Raw genomic sequence first — 21,499 nt, forward strand, 5'->3', positions numbered from 1 at the left:
GCCAGCTGAGCATATTGACATAACATGTGAATTCGTGCATTGGTTGTAGTATTTTTGTTGTTCGTATAGTGGTATTACTAGGAAATAGAAATAGAGCCTCATTCTTGCCCAAAATTTGTGTTTTATTTAATAGGTGAGTCTCCATTGTTTAAATGGCATCAGTACGGTACAAAAAGCTTGAAAATGTATCTGATGATGAAGAAATTCACGTTTTAACTGATGCATCAAAGTCACCAAGCAATGATGACAAGTCAATTAAGCTAAAAAGGACGGTTGGAGTGCTGGATGGAGCGAGTATTGTTGTGGGGTCTATGATTGGGTCAGGAATTTTCATTGTCCCAACTGGAATTTTAGGGTACTGCAATGGGGACATGACTATGAGTATCATAATTTGGATAATAGGTGGCATAATTTCAATGTTAATGGCTCTGTGTTACTGTGAGCTTGCCACATTGCTGCCAGAATCTGGCGGTACTGCAGCATACCTAAAAGCAGCGTATGGTGATGCTGTTTGTTTTGTATATTTGTGGATTTTGTTGGTTTCGGCAACTCCTCAAGGTTCTGCTGTGCAAGTTATAGCTTTAGGGTAAGTAATTTATAATTCTTATTATTACCTGAGACTTTAATTGTGTCTTATTTGCAGGGATTATATATCCAATGCAATCAAAGTGCTAACCGGACAATGTGGCTCAGAATCAAAGCTCCAGTCGAAGTTGATTGGGTGTTCGATCATGTTTCTTTTGTTGGTGTGCAATATGACCCGTGTAAAGTTTGCTCTTAAAATACAGGTAAACTGCTAAAATTCTTAATTTAGCTTTTGGTAACAATAAACCCTCATAGAAAACTACTACTCTGCAAACATCTTTTGTTACTAATTTTTACTAACATTAAGCAAAAATTGCTTATACTTATGTTTCATATATTAACAGGCCTATATACAACTTACTCTAACATGTGCTATATTGAAAGTGCAATTTCCCATTCTAATTACCAAGTGTATACAATTACAGGTATGGTGCACTGTCGGAAAAGTAGCAGCACTAGTTCTTATATCAACCATGGGACTTATAATGTTGATATCCGATAGTTCTTTATTTGTTGCAAACTTTCAACACTCACTTTCTAGCAGTATTGTGTACTCATCAAAAACCTTAAATATTTCAAATGATGTTTCAGTGTTAAACACGTGAGTATGTTTTTGTATAGCTTCCATATTTTATAAAGTAGCCTTTTAATATGTATCCTTTTGGACTCTATTATACATCCCTCTAGATAATGCATCCTTTTAGAATTTATTAATTGTTCTTTTAGACTTTATAATGTATCATTTTCGTCTTTAATATATTTCCTTTAGGACTTTATTATATATATATGCTTTTAGACTTAGTATATTTTTTTACTTTATTATGTTAGTATGAATATTTTATTATGTATGTATACATTATTATATTTTCTTTTAGACTCTATGCTTCAGTTCATACTGCCCCTGATATAGCAAACTTCAGCCTTGCTATATTTCAAGCTCTATGGGCATATGATGGGTTCGATAACCTGACTTACATTACTGAAGAAGTAAAGAAACCAAAGAAAACATTGCCAAAAATTATAATTCTTTCTGTTTTGTTTGTAATGGGATTGTATGTTGCTGTAAATTTGTCTTATTTTGCCGGTTAGTAAAGTTTATTTGCTTGTATCGATGTAATATACAAGTTAAGACTTCTTTATTTCCACCATAATTGTTATTTGCAGTCCTTAGTGAAAATGAAATGCTGGGGTCAAATGCTGTTGCTGTGAGCTTCGCTGCGAAAATCCATCCTCTGCTAACTTATGCTGTAACAACTGGTGTATGTTTGTCATTAATCGGTTCTATCAATGTTGGTTTCTTGACTGTTGGACGGATGCCATTTGTTGCTGCAAGAATGGGTTTTATGCCTGAGGTATGTACAGTATGTCTCCTGAACCAAAGTTCAAATCATATTACTTGTATTGTGCAAATAAAATTACCTTCATGGATTTTGTAACAGCAATTTTGGCATCTTCTAGTATATAATACAAGTTAGGATAACAGAGCCCCATGATATAAATTCTAAAAAGTGGTTAATTACTGTGATCAATTCTGGGCTGGAGCCTGGAATATACCTTTTTTTCCATTTTATTAACAAAACTCACATCAAAATATTTTCCTAGGTTCTCTCAATGATTCATATCAACTGCTTTTCACCCGTTCCCGCCTTGCTGTTTCTTACTGCTTTAACTTCACTGATGCTTATTCCTAGTAATATTGACATATTGCTTAAAGCTGTCATTTTTACATTGTGGGCATTTCGAAGTGGTTGTGCCTTGGGTGTATTAATATTGAGGTGGAAAATGAAAGACGTAAAAAGGCCTTATAAGGTATTTGCAATTTAGGGTATTAGCATATATTTGATTTATTTCACTTTATTTAATAATAAATGTACTTAATAACCTTTGAAACTAACTATTAAATACTTATGGTAAAATGTGGTTTAATTACTCTTCATTTTTATAGGTCTACAAAGTAACAGCAGTTCTGGCCACTGCGTTTGGCTTTTACTGTGTTCTAGTTCCACTTCTGTTCCGCCCACAAATCCTATATGGTCTTTCAATTATTCTGGCCGTAACATTTTACCTGATCTTCTATTTGTTGCAACGTGGGTACGTGCAGATGACTGGTGTTGGAAAAATCTCAATCTTTGTTCAAAAGCTGTTGATGGTCACTGCCACCAGTGATGAAAAGAAAATGTAAAGTTTCTAAAAAGTGTTGTTATTTTGTATTTATTGCTATTTATAACTGCTTAAGCACTTTTATGTTGCAAACTTCGTTTAGATCATAAGGATACACAATTCTACATCTGATGAAAGTATTTCACTGGGTGTGACATTTGGTGATCCAATTGACTGGTGGATTCTTTCATTCGTACTATATCGTTTAATACCCAACTTTGGCATTTTGTTTAAACTAACTATGTTTTGTTTCTAATGTATTTACACAGCCATTAATATGCACAGATTTTATTTGCATCAGTAGGTACTTTTAACAAGTGCAATTTCTGTTAAATACACAAATACTTTTCTTATGCACTTGTCGGTAAATAATTTCTTATTCAGACAATCCTATATGTTTCTATTGTTCGCAATATGTTTTCAGTTCTACTTTGTATCTGTATGTTGCATCGTCAATCCTTTCATACACAATTGTAGACGGAACATGTTTTTGCCCCCTTTTGAATAATAAACTACCGCCCGAATCGTTGTGAATAAAGACAATTGCCAGATTAGAGAATCGTGAGTTTCTTTTCCAGGGCAGAAGATAACTGAACGGTAAGCGTGGTCAGATAGTGCGTGATTTTGCTACCATGTTGTACTTTGCAGGGTAATTCTAACATATTTTGGTTAATTCAGGTTATAATCTCGGCAACAGTATGGCAAAGTCAAAGAACCACACGAATCATAATCAAAGTAAGTGAAAACAGGAGTGCCACGTTATTTTTCAAAATTCGCATAGAATCTAACAAGCTAAATACATTTTAATATTAAGGATTACAAAAGACTCTGGTTTTAACTTAGAATATAAATTTCCCAGCTATTATTTATACCAAAATTAGTTTTGTACAGAGTACAGTACAAATTACATGTGCATTTTAATAACTTTTTAAGTCTAAGTGTAACTAAATTATCTGCCATATTTTGGGAGTTGTATTACGTATTAACGCTCCAATTTCAATAACAAACTGATGTGTAAAGTGGAAATTTCTATTCTAACAGATAGAAAGTACCACAAAAATGGTATTAAGAAGCCACGAACAAACAAATACCCTTCATTGAAAGGAGTAAGTTGATGATGTATTTCCTATTACTGTGTTGTGTGTTATATTCTATATCAGGGAGGACCTAGGATTTACACTAGATTTGACCCATTACACCAACCCCCACACTGCTGCTGTTTAAATAAACCAAGCTTCACATGTAACTATTGTGCTTTAGTATGCCTGGTTCTTTATGTGTCCCACATTGCATGGTCTTGTTGAACTTATTAATTTGGACCATGGTACAGTTGGCTAGCGCGCCTGCCTCTAACCCAGAAGTTATGGGTTTAAGGTTCTTCGCTGCTAGAAGTTATGGGTTTAAGGTTCTTTCGCTGATCAGCAATGCTCCAACCCAGTGAATGTAACTTTATTCTCGCGTGGCTGGAAAACGACAGTTGTTATAACACGGGTGTTCATACATCTCGTACCAGCATGTTACAGTGGTCATCACAGGTTATCTAAATTGTCAGCCATGCAATATTTAAAAAAACACCTGTGCTACAACGACTTGTTTTCCGTCCAATCGTGATTAAAGCAAGTTAACAATTCTCATTTAATACTCGAGTGACAGGATAGTGATACTGCCCACTTAAAGTTACCACAAGTAGAATGATACTATTGTGGTTAATATTAATATAATAAACTTTTTATACAGGTAGATCCCAAGTATCTGAAGAACATGAAATTTGCTAAGAAACACAACAAGCGCCACCCGGTCAAGAAAGAATAAACAAGCAAGGGGTGCTGTGTTTAATAATGTGAACCATGATTCAGTGATCTGGCTTCAATAAAACAAAACTCAACCAAATGCATTTTTGTGTCATATTGTTTTAGGTTTTCCCAGTTGTTATAGGCATGTATGCACTGTTTCTGAGAAAGTTTTGCTTGCTTTAGTTTTCAGTAAATTGCTATGTTAGAAGAAGAGCAGCTACATTAATGGTGAGGGTCGAGAATACATTGTTTAACAGCAGTGCTAAGAATGCTTATGAGTAAATGGTATTACTACTGAGTATATGGTTGAAATTATACTGGCCCAGAGTGTGTATATATTCATATAGATGTAAATGTGCATTTAGCAGTTCAGCCTGTTTATGCACTGACCGACCTCTGTAACTTACCGAGAGTATCTATCTCGAGTAAAATACATACATGTTACCAAACCTGGCAAGAATTTGAGAATTTGCCTCGTTTTACTTACATTTACAGTTTAAAACACGCGATTAAATTACACAATGAACAATATATGGCTTTAAAAAATCCAAAAGAAGGAAAAACACATGACAAGAAACCCCGATCGGGTAATGTGTTGATCAATGAAGTTACAACGTCTGGCGGGGATTTTTTGAAATCGGGTTTTGCTTTGTTGACATCGTAGCGAATTTCTAATCAGCTTTTATCAAAACTTTAGTAAAGTATGGCTGGTTATGGAAACGACAATGATCATGATTCACACGATGCACGAGTAGATTTCGAAAATATTCTTCAAGGTATTCTGGAAAAAGCAAACGCTGGAGATAGGTAACGCAAATTTCGTGTATTTTTCTGTGTGTTACACTATGTTTTAAGTTGGTTACTGGTCAATTAGAAAAACATTTATAACCCACAAATAAACTCAATTTACAAACTGATTTTGCTTACATAAAGCTGCTAAAACTGATCTAATACAACAATAACTTATCTATATACTATGAATAGGCCTACTATTGTATTGCTTTAAACTGTTTTTATGCCGCAATGTCAGTTTTAGCAGCCAAGATTTTATATGATACTTTAATTCAGGTAGTTTTTATCTAAAAGGTGTATAGCGACTGTCGTTTTGTTACTCATTCCCTTATCTTTGTTGTATTAATTAATCTAATCGTAGCTACTGTATTTTTAAGCTTATCTGGTAGTCAGTCTGGTAATGATGACGACAAGGATTCTGAAACCAGCGAAACACCCACAAGGTATTCATTCTATCTTATAGTTAAAATCCAATGAACTTGTTTTCCAAATATGATTAGTTGAATATATTTATCTTTTGCATTTAAAGGTTGAGAATGGTTCTCCCTGCTTCTGCTGGTACACCTCCAAAGTAGGTTAACTTTGTTAGTATTTTAAATGAATGTAAGTTTGTAACCTATTTATAATGCATTGCTGGCAAAGACCGTTATAACATGGGCGTTCTGTTAACACATCGTGCTACTTACGATTTCCCTAATCTAGTTGTATGTAACTTTGTGATTGTTCAAAGACTAACCACTTTGTCATGTTGCCAGTATTTTATTGTAAGTTACAACTTTTTTAAAAAAATGCAGGCCTTCTACACCTTCAAAGAGAAAACGAAGAAAAAGAGAAGATTATAAAGAGGAAAAAACCAAAACAAGTATGTTGTATAAATGATTACATAACGGGACAACACACAGATGCTAAAATGTGAGTGTACTACATGGCACTTACGTAACTTTAAAAATGTTCTGTGGCTAATATTTTTGGCATCTCATTAGTCCCAATGCCTTTTGGTTAAAATACAAGTGCAGTAACCAGTAAGGCATTGTGACAAACAAATCATATACCCAAATCGTGTTCATACAAATAAGCAAAAAACGCTTACAGTAAAAACATTTTTCCCCCTATTTGGAAGAAAGAAGCTTGGTCGCTACACCTAGCAGACAAATAATAAGCCATTTATGTTTAATTGTTTTCAAATTAAAATTTTGTATTTTTTGTTAGGTTCCTTTATTATAAAGCTGTTTGACCGAAGTGTGGACTTGGTAAACTTCACTGAGGATACTCCACTATACCCAATATGTCGTGCATGGATGGATAACGACCCAACAAATAAAATAAACAAACAAACAATGGAATCTCAGTTTTCATCACAAGAGGATATTGCTACCAGCAACGTATGTAATGCTAAGAATTCATGATTTGGAGTTTTGTTGTTGTTGTAGTAGTAGGAGTTGCTGTTTGTAAAGTTCTGAAAACTTTGAAAATGCTTTTGTAAAGAGTGTCTAAACTAAATGATTTAGCAATAGTTGCTTATTTAAAATGTTCTTTAGTAAGAGTAAAATTTGGGAAAATTGAGAGTTTGGTATGTTATTTAAATTTACATCCCGGTTACACAAATTGTGAACATCATTTATATTTTCTATCACAGAGCGAAGATGAGGAAGAAACGATCATCACCTCCCTCCCTCCTCCCAATGTTCCTTTCAATAACATCGGGGAGGATGAAAAATATCAAAGTCCTAGAATACCTCAACCTGAACCTCAGCCTAATGACAGGTTAGTAATATGATAGATACCGAAAATATGTATGTGGACTGTGGACTGAAATATGCTTATCCATGTCTGGCACTGTTGAACAGCAGTTGGAGTGCTTGCTTCAAAACCAAATTATATGAGTTGTTATTATTGTGTGTGTATGCTTCTTGCCGCAAAATAATTAACGGCAATTGCTTCAACCCAGTGATCCCTTATGGTTTATCCAAAGGCTTTTGGGACCAAAAACGATTTTTTAAAAGTGAGCAATTTTTCACTATATATTAACTATCACGATTGCTAATTCCCTTCTTTTCGCTTTTTTTTTACTCTTGTCTTTGTTGTTTTTTTTCCAGGTCACAAAATTCATGTTATTATATTTATTACTTTTCTCATTATTCTTTAGCATTGAAAATTACCTTCACAAGAACTCCGTCACGCCACCTGCCGACCAATTACTTCTTGACCATTTACAACATTGGCGAAAAGTACGCAACAAGTAAGTTTCATTTATCCACGGCACAATTTTCGTTTGTCCTACGTTGCACACGCTTTATCTGCACCCCTGTTTTTAAGCTGGAAGCAAAAATCTTCTGAAAACGACGCGCGATACCAAGACGGCATGAATTTATTGAGCGATATGTTTAACCGACACGCCGTGTACAACACATCAGTGAGTCAGTGAGAACAAGCGATCTCCAAAGTCATTCCAGCATATATTATAAACGCTTCTGTTTTTCTAACTAAAAAAACTTTGCTTTTAGTTATATACCGATGCGATTCTGTAATAAATACTTAGAGAACGAAATATCTTAATATAATTTAAAGTAATAATGTAGGAGTGCCGACTGTTTGGCGTTAATTATTGTCATCTACGAATTGTGGTTTAACAGATCCCAACACCTTGTACTTATTTCCCTTTTAGCGACGCGTTGATGGATACACAGATTGTTGCTGTATCCTCTGCTCTATTTGGATTATATAACGATGCTAGTTAGATTTTATCTGTTTTAAAATGTCAGGCTTTTAGACAAGCGCTAAACTGTCTGGATAAACAGACAAACAACGAATGCATGTATAGTAGGGTAGAAAAAGAAGGGACACGTTTTTAATCTATTTTCTTGTATCATTTGGTAGTAAACAAAGAATATTCAAAGAATAATAAAACCGTATCCTTACCACTCCCATATACCGTTGTTAATTTTTTCTAACACAATCAGTATATTATGTGCTAAAGGAGTCTCATCTTATTCCACAATACTGTATAGATTATTGCATTTCGTAAAACTGCTTCTCTATTTGAACGTTAAGTTAAATTTTATAATCGAAATGTTATCTGAATAAACAGAAAAGTTATCTGAATAAACAGGAAAAAGTGAAATCGGAGTTTGTATATATGTTTATTGCGCACCTGTTTAACGAGTGGTTTTTAACAGAAATATATCAGTTTGCTTTTTTTGCGACCGGTGTAGACCTCCGCCGGCAAACGCAAAATAAGCTGTTAAAAGTTTCGCTTGAAACCGGCGGTTTATTTGACCACTGAGTTGTTTTTTGAAATACAAAAGTATCAAGCTCGGGCATGTAAATCAAATTGAAAAATAGCCCGCGCATTTAAATCAAATTGAAAGCAAGTATATATGAACTATACTTTGACCGGCCAGCCTTTTAAATTAAATAAGAAAGAAAGTTTAAACTTCAAACATTGCAAAAAATGTGTATTGTAACTATTTATAGTTCGCACTGTAAAAGAACTGTTAACCCGGAGGCTCTGTAGGTTTCCAGTAATTTTCCGTTCGTTTAAAATCCTCCAACTAATAAATGACGATAGCCATTGTTTTTACGTCCCAGCGCTGTACCAAAGAACAGAAACCAACGATCGTCATGCTAACCCACATTCGGTAAACAAAAAAGCGTTGAAATGTAAAGTGGTGTATTGCTAAATAGACATGACATTTAGTGACCTAATAGGTTCTAGGTATTGGCGTGTTAATTTTTAAGCAGACATCATTAGGATGTTGTGTTCAGTACACAAATTATTCAAATGAGTTGCTCTACCTTACTGGTGATAAATTAATTTGTTTTATCGGTGTGTGGTCAGGCTACGACCGTCGTTATTACACAGCTGTTCTATATTTTACGTACCTATCCAGCACATCATGTAACTTTGGAAGTGATTATTTTTTTTGATTTTTTTTTTTTGTGTATGGCTGACAAATTTATATAACCCATAAGAACCACTAAATTGGAGAGGTTTACAATTAAACTATACAAAAAGATAATCTCTTAAAAACGTGCCTATTTCGCCGCCAAAATGCATATCGAGATGGGACAAGTTTAACTATCCGATTAAAACGACAGGAGTCAACGGTTTCTGGATTATATCGAGTTGATTCATCAATCGTTGTTGTTTATGCCAATTCAGGTTAACGTGCAGGCTTGTCCATGCACGTAAATCGTTGCTTGTTTTTTCTTTAGTTTACATAATGCAGTTCATAGCACTGCAGGCAAATTATGAGTCATGCACGCAGGTAAACAATTATAATCCCAAATGCAGAAAAAATTGCTTAACCGAATAACGTCACATTGACGTAAAAGGGCAATTTTTTACATTATATATAGACTAACTTGTATAATGTATGTTCGGACCGGAGATTAAAAAAAATCCAGCTTATGGCCTTGTTTTGTGTATTAACATTGTTTAATGTACATGTATACGTTATTGTATATATGTACGTAAATTCTAAACATAACCTACGGCGCAACATTTCTGAAAACGTATGCAAACATGTTCATACTCCGCAATTTCATGTACTGTGGGGTAAGAAGGGACACTTTTAGCACGCAATATCCAAATATCTTGATCGTGCTTTAAACAATTAGCAACGATCTATAGGAGTCGTGAGGATACGGTTTTATAATTCCTTGAATGTTCTTTTTTTACTAATAAAGGGGGATAGAAAATAGAATGAAAAGGTGGCCATCTTCCTCCAAACTACTGTATATGCCAATTATGTTACATAGCAATATTTAAAATTTGGACAGAAAACTTGAACTAAAACGTTGGAATGTTGGTAGTTTAAATATTGTTTCGATTTTACCAGAATACGGCTTATTTTTAACACACCGTTCTTATATCTTGTGGCTTTCATGATTAGAACATGTTGAATTAAAAATAAACTTTTTTGTAGATTTATACCTATATTGGTTTCTTTGTATGTGGTTAAAAAACGCCACCTATTGTTTTTTACAGAAGCATGTTCAAATATGACCCATAAAACCCATTTTTTTACAAAGAACTTTAAATCATGGTTATAAAAAGCGAAACGATAACCAAAACGTTGATTCATTTCTATTTAAATTTCTTACAGATTAGTAATAGTGTATTAACACGTCTATGCTCTTTGTATGTCAATTATCTTTTATCTTTTCGCTCTTTTCCAAACAACATGCATGACTAAATTTCTGCCCTTATAAGTCCTAATTTCATGCTTATTCCGATAAGTAAAGGTGTTAACAATATCTTAGTAACTGATATTATCGCGGTAATTTCACATAGATCCATTTTCCGGACTCGTCTGTCTGATAGCAATCCGTCATACTTGCACTTCTGTTTGTTGATCCAGTGATTTAAATTTAAACTTAGACGTTTTGTTTTACAGAACCCAGTCTCATGTTTCTTGTTTTTCGATATTGAATTGCCGTATAAAACAGGACTATATGGTAAAGTGAGCCGATATTTCGGTAGTATTGTAGCCTATTCGCGTTAAGGTTTTTTCCTTGGGTAAAAATAACTTTTATGGCAAAGTACTGAAATCATCGCCGCGTGCCGGTAACTGGTATTAGGCGCTTGTCCTATTACTTTATAATCGGCTACTGCAAAGTAAATAAAGAAGAAGTGACCTTTCAGAAAAACGATTCCTAAATTATGCAATGGAGAATTTATGACCCTTACAGTTGGTAATGTAGGTATAAATTTATAGTAGAGTGGGGGATGATGGGGCCCATTTTCTTGTCCCATTTGGTAGTAAACAATAAGCATTCAAAAAATTATAAAACCGTATCCGCACGACTCCTATGGACCGTTGTTAACTGTTTAAAACACGATCAGGATATTTGGATATTAAGTGCTAAAGGTGTCCCACATTACCCCACCCTACTATGCAACTATTTGCACTAAACTCAACGCAATTTGCAAATAAAAAATGGCGGCTGCTGAGATAGTTCAATTTATTGAAGCACTTTACATGCAAAGTACACGCTCATGTAGCGGAGCAATATATTTATATAAAGTAATAAAGTGCGAATAAGGCATCTTGTGTTTTGGTAGGCGTACGAGGCATAGGAAATTTCATATACATAAGTGCTTTAAAATAGGACTCATCGCATTCGACGAAATGTTAAAAATCTCACAAGGGCATATCTCTGTACATGAAACTTATCTGGATAATGTACATGGCGTATTAATACTGGTATAACAATTTTTTCAGTAATAATTTCCACCAGACAGAAAATTGCATAATATAATGACATAATGCTGCGGTATAGGCAAGCGGGCGAACAATAAAATGGATAAAAAGATTTGTTAAAGGCCTCAAAAATTAAAGATCGGATTATCCGCAATCCAATCTAGCGATTCGTCCATGCTAAGACCACTGTCGCTACCGCTTCTTGCCGACGGGGAATCGGCGCACGAATCCCCGCGGATTATTTCCTCGATGTCGAAGATGGTTAAGCCGCATTGGTTCGTGTTTTCTTCCTCAATAATATTGTCGAATTCACCGGCTAAAAAGTCTTCCCCTTGCGTTAGTAAAGGGGACGGAGAGCAACTCGAAATTGTATTTTCTGTCGGTTCATGGTAGCTTTGCGGGGACTTGACTTTCTCGTTTTGGGGATTTGAAGTAATTACCGTCGGCGGGGAGTTGATTGAATTTATAACATTAACAGGTCGAGGTGGATTCTCACTTCGCATAAGGAAACCAACGTTATTTGTTGGTGAGCATTTCTCTAACTCTGTGTTGTCGACTGGTTGATGTTCGTTGCTGCGGCTACAAGGTCTCTTAGCGCTGGGAGCCAGCATGGCACCAATAGACGGCAAGGTCTGGTTTGCGGTCAGCCAGTCCCGCTTGCATGGTGAAGAATGTGCTGGCTCAAGTAGCCGGTTTGTACCATTGCTTATTACTGGACTCTCCGCAGAGCAACTGCTTTGCGGCAAAGGAACCGTCTCCTGGTTTTGCGGGCTGTATGTTTGTGAGGACGTTCCGTACTCTTGTTTTACTGTCACAGGACTCTGAGCAGGCGACACTTTAAATGATTGCTGCTGGTAGCACAGTTGTGCGTCGTACTTAGCCGCGGCTGGTTGAATCGGCGCCATTATACCCGAGGTTATAGTTTGCAATATTTCGTGTTGTCGCTCGCCGAGGGCACGAATTGCGCATTTCAAGCTTGCCTCGGTTGTTCTCTCCCCTGTCGGTTGCGCCATGCGTAGTTGCTGGTTCTGCAAACTTTGCCCAGCAGCGGTTGGATGGGCATACCCTACTTGCCTCCTGGAATAACCTTGCGCTTCCGCATTAACACGCATCCAGGCCGTATCAGCTGGACCATCTAGCGGGAATCCGGCCCTCAAACACCGCTGAATAATATTATCAAGTCGGGCTCGCAAATGCTGGTTTTCATCCTCCATTCTGCGGTTTGTTTCTTGCAACTCCGCCACTTGTTTTTCCAGCTCCATCATTCTGGCTTTCTTTCGCTCTCTAGCAGCAAGAGCAGACTGCCTGTTCCGTAACTTCTTTCGAAGCTCTTTGTCCTCAATTGCACTTAAAGGGATATTTTCTTGCATCCTCCCGGAGCTGGCATGATCTGGCTTTGGCAATACCGGCATCATAACTTTAACATTCGAAAAGGGCATAGTAAGCCGATATATTTCAATATTAATGATCTGAAAATCAAGAAAAGAATAAGAAAATGTTGTCAATTTTAATATACAAACATGTCAACCAATTAATACGAATGATAACTTTTTAATCTTTCTGTAGTGAAACTGACTAGATAATTCGTATTTTATGCGCATGAACGTTCTTGCTATTTTATTTTCTTGGTAAACTACACACAGCGCTAAGTATGGTATAGCAATTTCAACGTTGCCCTTTACGTTGCTTATCTCTCTAGCACAGTCGAACCATTGCGATTCCGCAAGAGATTATCTTTTAAAATCAAAATTTGAAATTTTCTTAGCAAATCCGGGCTTTTATCTATCGACAACCCCTAAGCCCCTGATATTTTACCCCTTTTGATTATCAAGAAATCGATTATATTATTTTCTTTCCGTGCACTAATTGCTGACTTTCTCTCCTTGCGCCTGTACGACAAGTATGCGTCTAATCCGCCGGCGTGTGCCTCGTTTCTGCAAATCCAACCACACAGAGCTTGGTTATGTAAATGCCCATGAGGCTCGTGTGGCTAATCTACGCTTCTACCACGGCCTGATCACGCGCTGAGTGACGGAGTTTCGTTGCTGCACGTTCACCGTGCCTGCTAATTACGAAAGGTCTTCCGACACAACGTAGGCTGTCGCCGTCTTATCAATTGACGTGGGAAATCTGAGATCAAACGTCTAGCAATACCTCCCGTGATGATTGCTTGAAGGTTATTTTGATAAAACTTTACCACAGATATTCGCAACAAAGTGATTTCCAAATAAGGAACCGTGGAATATTCTCTTTAACCCATAAACCTGTTTTGCCGCTTCCATTACCGCAATAGCTGAGACTCGTACACAAACAAGACTGTCTTCGCCGACTGCATGCCTAAATCATTTTGCAACATGTTTCGCCGGGATATCACGTCGCAGTACAAACGAGGTACTCGGCTCGAATATCGAGCTTCCTAAAGTAATGGTATCCTACTTTAAACAATTCCTGTTGCAAGTTATCAATTATATGATAACGTCTGTATCTCTGCCGTTTGCGGCGGGCCGAGATGTTATCACACAAGACTCGGTGTTGTGTTTACCTGTGCTACTTGTATAGTAATAATTCAAAATGATTTGACTTAATGTAAAGCTAACCGTTGTAATTTGCATTACACGCTGCGGTACTACAGTTTACAATGTAATAATCTTACTATATAGTCTAATGTTTGCTGTTGGAACCTGGAACAACAATGACTATACGATGGTGCCAACCGCACCTATAGGGCCACAATTCGCCTTTTTTCTTTTCAAACATTTCATACTCCAACAAATTACCGCCCTATGACGTCATCACTTTTAGTCGATGTTACGTTCTACGTCTGTGTCCCAAACCCTTTTTTAGCTTCGTGACCAATTTTCATTCGTCACTGTGCTTATCAGTAATTCGTTTATCGTAATTTCGTCTACAATTCCGCTTCCCAGGTCTAGGTAAAGGAATCCGTTTATTCACCGATTACCAAGCGGCTAGAAAAGTCGTCTATAAACCGAAACTAAAATCAGAAAACAGCTGAAACACAATACTCGAAATTTCTCAATAACAACATACGTTAATCGACCCGATCCCCCAACGGCATCAGTGGATTTGGTCTTAAAAGTCTTAAATTCCAATCTCCGCATGACAAATCTAAGCAGAGGTATTTGGAAAAATCCCGACTTTCGTCAAAGGAATACTTGATACCTAATTTGACCAACTGCTTTCCACGATTTGAAAATTGCCTTTAAACGTGTAAACAAGCGATCAAACGGCTGTGGGAAACAGCCAGTGTTTCAGAAGCCCAATCACGACATTTGTCACGCACAGAAAAGGCTTGAAAACACAATTAAAGCATCGAAACAGCTGTGATCTAAATAAAATTACCCCCGCCTCTGTGTAGATTGTCTGCCCGCATAGCCAGCAACAGGGCATGTTCATTTATGTAGCGCTCATAATGAACTGTCCACGGTGTAAAAATAAATATCTACTCCAAACCAAACCTTATAACTGAGCTGTTGACATTTGCCCCGCCATAAAATGATTCCCGTTAACGCTTAATTAAGTCCTTTAGATCAAACAAGCTCTCAGACCATATGTACCGACTATTACACCATACACCAGTCAAACGAATGTTCCGAATTTTTTAGACTCCGAAACGCTTTTGTATAGGAATTGCATTACCGTGTTGCATGTTCAATAATGTTTATAAAAAGGTAACACCTCTTATTATTCAAACGCTTTCCTTCCCACGACGACGATTTGTGGCAGCCATTACAAAAGGGTGTATAGACTCCACGCCCGTCGTAAACAAATCAATGCGCTTGTTTAAAGAGAACTCCCCCATTTCTGCGCAAAGCCGGGCGGAAGTTGTATCCGTTGTTACTCTTCATTCTACTTAAAGGCTTATAATTACCGAGACTATGTTACAGCATGCGCGAGCAGAAGTAATGGGTCAAATCTGTAAATAATCCTAGATAGTCGACAAGGACCTCACTTACATAGAATAAAAGTCCTACGAACGCGATGGTTTTAATGTATGCCAACATTGGCTTCGAGCATACGGCTTTAAAGCCAAATATAAATAAATAAGCACGTCTAATAAACCAACGTCAGTCTTGTTTGCCCAAACCTCACCAGCGACACTTTCTCTCTAACGGTTATCTATTTAAGGTAAATAAATTCTTAACCGGGGGCTGGAAATTTTCCTAGGTCGATTTGGCCACGGATCGAGTAATATTATATTGAATCATGTCATGCTATTGAAAACCCTGGTTAAATTTAACCGACCAAGTAAGAACGTCGTGTTCATCTTCCCAATTTGGCCATGATTGTTTGAAGTCGTACCCGACACCACCGCCTCCGTAACGTACACACATGGTACAAGTACATCTGTTTACCTAAAATCATCTATACGGACTAATTCTTATATCTCTTTTGTTCGCTAAGGTTTATTCGCGGCCACAATTCAGCACGCGCGGTGATTTAAAGTTACGTAACAGCTAATTTTAAAGAAAACTCAATTCCCGACATCGTTTATCGTTTTACGTCACGAAAAGGGGAAATGTAACAATCTTGGACGTCAATCACTTCTCCTTTGCCGTCGTTTACGTGACATTTAAGCCCTAATCGGGCCTTAACGGCCGATAAGTGACGACTAACACCGAATAACTACCGTTTGGGTCATTTAAACGGCAAAAGGATGTTGATTAGTCGCTTGCCTTGTACAATTACGATCCCCTAATGAACTCGTTCGACGCTGGTATGTTTTGCCTTGCGGTCGCCAGTTATAGGTCATATCCTCCGAATTTCAACGCTCAAAGAAACGAGAATTGTTTGAACCGAGCGCCGAGTTGTAATTTGGCTTTATACTGTGATGTAGTATTACGTGAACGTCAATTGGGCTTGGCCTGTAATTCGGCAAGTCGTGAGTGTCTCATCTTGATTGAGGCTTGTATACAAATATTCGCAACCTGACCCTCGGGTTTTTAGACCATCATGATGGCTACTAAATTGGCAGCGCATTTGTTTGCTTTGCATTCTTAAAGTCTGTTTTGAGAATAAGCGCACCTTTGCAACGATACCGGAATTTACTCCTAACCTGTGGCGAAGTAAGACGATGTAGGTATACCACATACTTTCGGAGAACTCACTGCAGACCTCTCTGCCATGCACCAACCATGTGTTAATGATGAATCATCCATATATGCGGTATATCGGCCTTTGCTTTCCAAGTATCGCTTTGTTTTTGAGCAACGCAAAAACAGAACCATACTGCACTGATTAATAAACTACTCCGAAATGTCGCCTGAGTTCACACATTTCTTCACTAATTCTCTATACGGTCTGTCCCTGTATCATTCTACACTAGGTTACTCTTAATCTCACGCGGCAGGAGAATTATAACACGAAATTCGATACAACAGCATCCCCACCAAATTTCGTCACCTTTTAGAACCCCTCTCAATGAAAGCCGCCGGCATTCGTAGTTATAAAATTGCCGCCACTTGTTTTTGGTTGAACTCTGAATGCAACAATTTTCCCACGCGGAGCAACTGGCTGCCAGGTTCACAAAAGTAAACGGAAAGAATTATTTATACACAATTGTAACATTTATTCGGAACATTTATTCTAGCGTTCTATATATATGGTATATCATTGCTTTTATAGGCGGTAGTAATAAACTAGGAAATTTTCATAAAAAAATAGATTTTTGCATTATTTGCAAATATTTAAAATCGATATCTGTTTCTTGGTTCTTTGATCGTATGTCGGTTGTATAGTAGGATAGTGGAAGATGGGACACATTTTCGTTTTATTTTCACGTCCCATTATTGTAGTAAACACAAAACACCGAAAGAATTAAAAAAACGTATCCTCACGACTCCCATAAACCGTTGTTAATTGTTTAAAACACGATCAGGACTGTAGAATCCCCGGCTCCTATTCTTTCTGTTATTTCTATTGTTTTTAGTTTCAAGAAACGTGGCCTTGTTCGTTTGGTACGTACTTTATCCTCTGTCCCAGAACGTAATTCTCGCCGACATGCCTGAATGGTTAAAAAGAAAAAAAAGGATTTGCAATATTACGCAACGCAAATAGGTTTGTAGTAACATCACATGTCAGTCGCAGAAGTAGAAACTACGAGGTTTACATAGTTAGCTGTATCATGTATAACTGATTAACTGTATCCTGTAGGCTGTATTATATGTATTTTACTGACCTATTCGATTTATATTATTTTCGATAATATATTGAGCTACATCCCACATAAGTGGAAGTGATATGCTCACCATAAGTTATATTTTCTGTACAATATATATCCACCCTAGAACGTAATGAACGCTTTATATGCAATATATCCACCCTAGAACGTAATTATTGTTTTATATTCAATATATCTACCCTAGAACGTAAGTTATGTTTTGTATGCAATATATCTACCCTAGAACGTAATGAATGTTTTGTATTCAATATATCTACCCTAGAACGTAATTATTGTTTTGTATTCAATATATCTACCCTAGAACGTAATTATTGTTTTGTATTCAATATATCTACCCTAGAACGTAATTATTGTTTTGTATTCAATATATCTACCCTAGAACGTAATTATTGTTTTGTATTCAATATATCTACCCTAGAACGTAAGTTATGTTTTGTATGCAATATATCTACCCTAGAACGTAATTATTGTTTTGTATTCAATATATCTACCCTAGAACGTAATTAATGTTTTATATTCAATATATCTACCCTAGAACGTAATTATTGTTTTATATTCAATATATCTACCCTAGAACCTAATTATTGTTTTGTATTCAATATATCTACCCTAGAACGTAATTATTGTTTTGTATTCAATATATCTACCCTAGAACGTAAGTTATGTTTTGTATGCAATATATCTACCCTAAAACGTAATACATGTTTTGTATTCAATATATCCACCCTAGAACGTAATTAATGTTTTATATTCAATATATCTACCCTAGAACGTAATTAATGTTTTCTTGTTTTGTATTCAATATATCTACCCTAGAGCGTAATTAATGTTTTATATTCAATATATCTACCCTAGCTAGAACGTAATTTATGTTTTGTATTCAATATATCCACCCTAGAACGTAATTCATTTTGTATGCAATATATCTACCCTAGAACAAAATTAATGTTTGTATGTAATATTCCCATTTGATTTTAGAGTGGTAGGTAGATAAATTTATGTCGTTGTATTGAGCACAATCCAATGGGAAATGTAAAACCACAGCTTTTAAGTAGTATTATGTAATAGGTATTAGCAATATACAGTCTCTTTAGATGACTGCTTCTGAATATTGAATCAGGTAATGTCCTATATATTATATAGTTAGTTATTGATAAATGTAATGTGTGCTCACCGAATGCCTCAATTAGGTTGTTATGTTACAGGTATGGGTGCTTTCCATAACTGTACATAGCTACCGATATCGATGTGTTCAATTCAACTTATTTATTTTGTTATATGCCAATACACAGTGGCGTCGATTTATATGGTGCAGGGTATGCGGGCCTACTCGGATAATTTTGCAGGGGTTGCAGCAACCCCTCGATTTTCCAAATTTAAAAGTATAAAACACCAGACCCCCTCCGCCCTTTAAATACTATTTAAAAAAAAAATTAAATATTATTTTATTTTTTTTGTAAAATTAGAACCCCTCCTCTTAAAAAATAGTAAAGTAGTCATATTATTGTAGTTTAAAATCAATCTTACGCGTTTTTATTATGTGCATTATTATTTATGTTAGTCAGGGTATGTTTTTATCGAGCATGTTATGTTTTATACGCGCTACTGTTGAGTCACTGTTCTATAGTTATTCTGTACAAGTTTGCGATGTAATACTGACGTTGGACAGACCATAACAAGTTACAACTATCGTTTTGATTTTGAGTGCAATGAAGAAGCTCATTTCTAACAGAATTGTGACTCTTAGATATAGAATTAAAATAAACATGCGGGTTTTATCCAAAAATTAATTAAACTTATTTAATAGGAGCAAACTACTGAGACATTAATACAATTACATGCGTAAAACTGCTCATTAACGAAAAACAGAAATACACAAGAGTACAAGACTAATTTCTTTCTGCGTACACTTGTTTTAACTACCAAAAAAACGATTGGGAGCAGACGCCTTCACTGTTTAGAGAGAAAAAGCAGGTTTTTTCTTTATCGACGATTGGGAGCACGTGCGTGCACTATTTAGAGAAAAAGAGAAACTGTTTCTTTATCGAAGATCGGAAGCAGGCACCTCACTATTTAGACAGAAAATCGGTCGACGAAACATTGACTTAGTAAAAATTTACAGAAAATCGGTCGACGAAACATTGACTTAGTAAAAATTTACAATTTATTGACTAATGCAGTGTAGATAATTGGTTGGTCTGCCCACCCCGCCAATCAAGGTTTGGCGCCTAAGTACATATTGTGACTTGTAAGAAGTTCACAAGCATTTAATAGGTTGGTTTGTAGAATACTATTGCAATATATAGGTATAGTATTGGATGCAAACCACTTGCCTGACAATGTGTCATCTACGCATGGAGGTGGATCATTTGAAACACAGAGTCAGGATCCTCATTTTTAAATCAATTATTAATTGGTTAAGAAACTTTTCCGATTAAATGGTTTGAGGCTATTCCTAGCCTAATGACAACTTTAAGTGGTAGGCCTATTATTAATGAAATATCATTTTTAATTAATTACTGAAGTATTTTAAAGAATTAAACATAAACATACTACTTTACTGATATTGTAATATATGCATAGTTGCATACTGATGTTGTAATATATGTATCTAATGGCGTAAATACAACAAAATAAATAAGTTGAATTGAACACATCGATATCGGTAGCTATGTACAGTTATGGAAAGCACCCATACCTGTAACATAACAACCTAATTGAGGCATTCGGTCAGCACACATAACATTTATCAATAACTAACTATATAATATATAGAACATTACCTGATTCAATATTCAGAAGCAGTCATCTAAAGAGACTGTATATTGCTTATACCTATTGCATAATACCACTTAAAAGCTGTGGTTTTACATTTCCCATCGGATTGCACTCAAAACAACGACATAAATTTATCTACCTACCACTCTATAAGTAAAATCAAATGGGAATATTACATACAAACATTAATTTTGTTCTAGGGTAGATATATTGAATACAAAACATGAATTACGTTCTAGGGTAGATATATTGAATATAAAACAATAATTACGTTCTAGGGTGGATATATTGAATACAAAACATGAATTACGTTCTAGGGTAGATATATTAAATATAAAACATTAATTACGTTCTAGGGTAGATATATTGAATACAAAACAATAATTACGTTCTAGGGTGGATATATTGAATACAAAACAATAATTACGTTCTAGGGTAGATATATTGAATATAAAACAATAATTACGTTCTAGGGTGGATATATTGAATACAAAACAATAATTACGTTCTAGGGTAGATATATTGCATTTGCATATAAAACATAACTTACGTTCTAGGGTAGATATATTGCATATAAAACATTATTTACGTTCTAGGGTGGATATATTGCATATAAAACGTTAATTACGTTCTAGGGTGGATATATTGAATACAAAACAATAATTACGTTCTAGGGTAGATATATTGAATACAAAACAATAATTACGTTCTAGGGTAGATATATTGAATACAAAACAATAATTACGTTCTAGGGTAGATATATTGCATTTGCATATAAAACATAACTTACGTTCTAGGGTAGATATATTGCATATAAAACATTAATTACGTTCTAGGGTGGATATATTGCATATAAAACGTTAATTACGTTCTAGGGTGGATATATTGAATACAAAACAATAATTACGTTCTAGGGTAGATATATTGAATACAAAACAATAATTACGTTCTAGGGTAGATATATTGAATATAAAACAATAATTACG

The 21,499-nt window shown here is 35.7% G+C and overlaps 4 protein-coding genes across 8 annotated transcripts in view; 3 read left to right on the forward strand and 1 right to left on the reverse strand.

Moving 5' to 3' along the window:
- The first annotated feature begins 5 nt into the window (after nt 1–5).
- Nucleotides 6–3,269, forward strand: LOC149732409 (Y+L amino acid transporter 2-like). Its single transcript, XM_089882435.1, has 8 exons — nt 6–586; nt 644–788; nt 1,011–1,186; nt 1,461–1,669; nt 1,750–1,937; nt 2,188–2,394; nt 2,531–2,763; nt 2,849–3,269. The coding sequence occupies exons 1-8, from the start codon at nt 153–155 to the stop codon at nt 2,853–2,855; spliced, it is 1,599 nt and encodes a 532-aa protein (XP_089738561.1). The 5' UTR covers nt 6–152; the 3' UTR covers nt 2,856–3,269.
- On the forward strand, nt 3,258–4,635 carry LOC149732410 (large ribosomal subunit protein eL29-like). 2 transcript variants are annotated; one of them, XM_089882459.1, is made up of 4 exons: nt 3,258–3,342; nt 3,424–3,480; nt 3,787–3,851; nt 4,483–4,635. In XM_089882459.1, exons 2-4 carry the CDS (start codon nt 3,444–3,446, stop codon nt 4,555–4,557), a joined length of 177 nt encoding a protein of 58 aa, XP_089738585.1. In that variant the 5' UTR covers nt 3,258–3,342; nt 3,424–3,443; the 3' UTR covers nt 4,558–4,635. The 2 variants fall into 2 exon arrangements, with proteins under 2 accessions (XP_089738585.1, XP_089738587.1); XM_089882461.1 differs by having other exon boundaries at nt 3,337–3,359.
- Nucleotides 4,636–5,122: 487 nt separating this feature from the next.
- Nucleotides 5,123–21,499, forward strand: part of LOC149732411 (protein lin-37 homolog) — a 42,761-nt gene continuing 26,384 nt past the window's right edge. The window contains exons 1-9 of one of the 4 annotated variants that reach the window (XR_016385506.1): nt 5,129–5,345; nt 5,708–5,773; nt 5,860–5,901; nt 6,125–6,192; nt 6,540–6,712; nt 6,967–7,094; nt 7,477–7,569; nt 7,647–8,155; nt 8,217–8,451. Coding sequence is in view for 3 of the 4 variants with exons in the window: in XM_089882447.1 (XP_089738573.1) it covers nt 5,242–5,345; nt 5,708–5,773; nt 5,860–5,901; nt 6,125–6,192; nt 6,540–6,712; nt 6,967–7,094; nt 7,477–7,569; nt 7,647–7,755 (783 nt within the window). In the remaining variant the exon portion in view is untranslated. Of the gene's footprint in view, nt 5,346–5,707; nt 5,774–5,859; nt 5,902–6,124; nt 6,193–6,539; nt 6,713–6,966; nt 7,095–7,476; nt 7,570–7,646; nt 8,452–21,499 lie in introns of those variants that run through there. The other 3 variants (XM_089882447.1, XM_089882448.1, XM_089882450.1) reach the window with 3 other exon arrangements.
- On the reverse strand, nt 11,284–15,186 carry LOC149732412 (uncharacterized). The gene has a single exon (XM_089882441.1). The coding sequence runs from the start codon at nt 12,973–12,975 to the stop codon at nt 11,662–11,664; it is 1,314 nt and encodes a 437-aa protein (XP_089738567.1). The 5' UTR covers nt 12,976–15,186; the 3' UTR covers nt 11,284–11,661.

This window comes from Ciona robusta, chromosome 8 (assembly GCF_009617815.1).
Source record: "Ciona robusta chromosome 8, ASM961781v2".
NCBI lineage: Eukaryota > Metazoa > Chordata > Ascidiacea > Phlebobranchia > Cionidae > Ciona > Ciona robusta.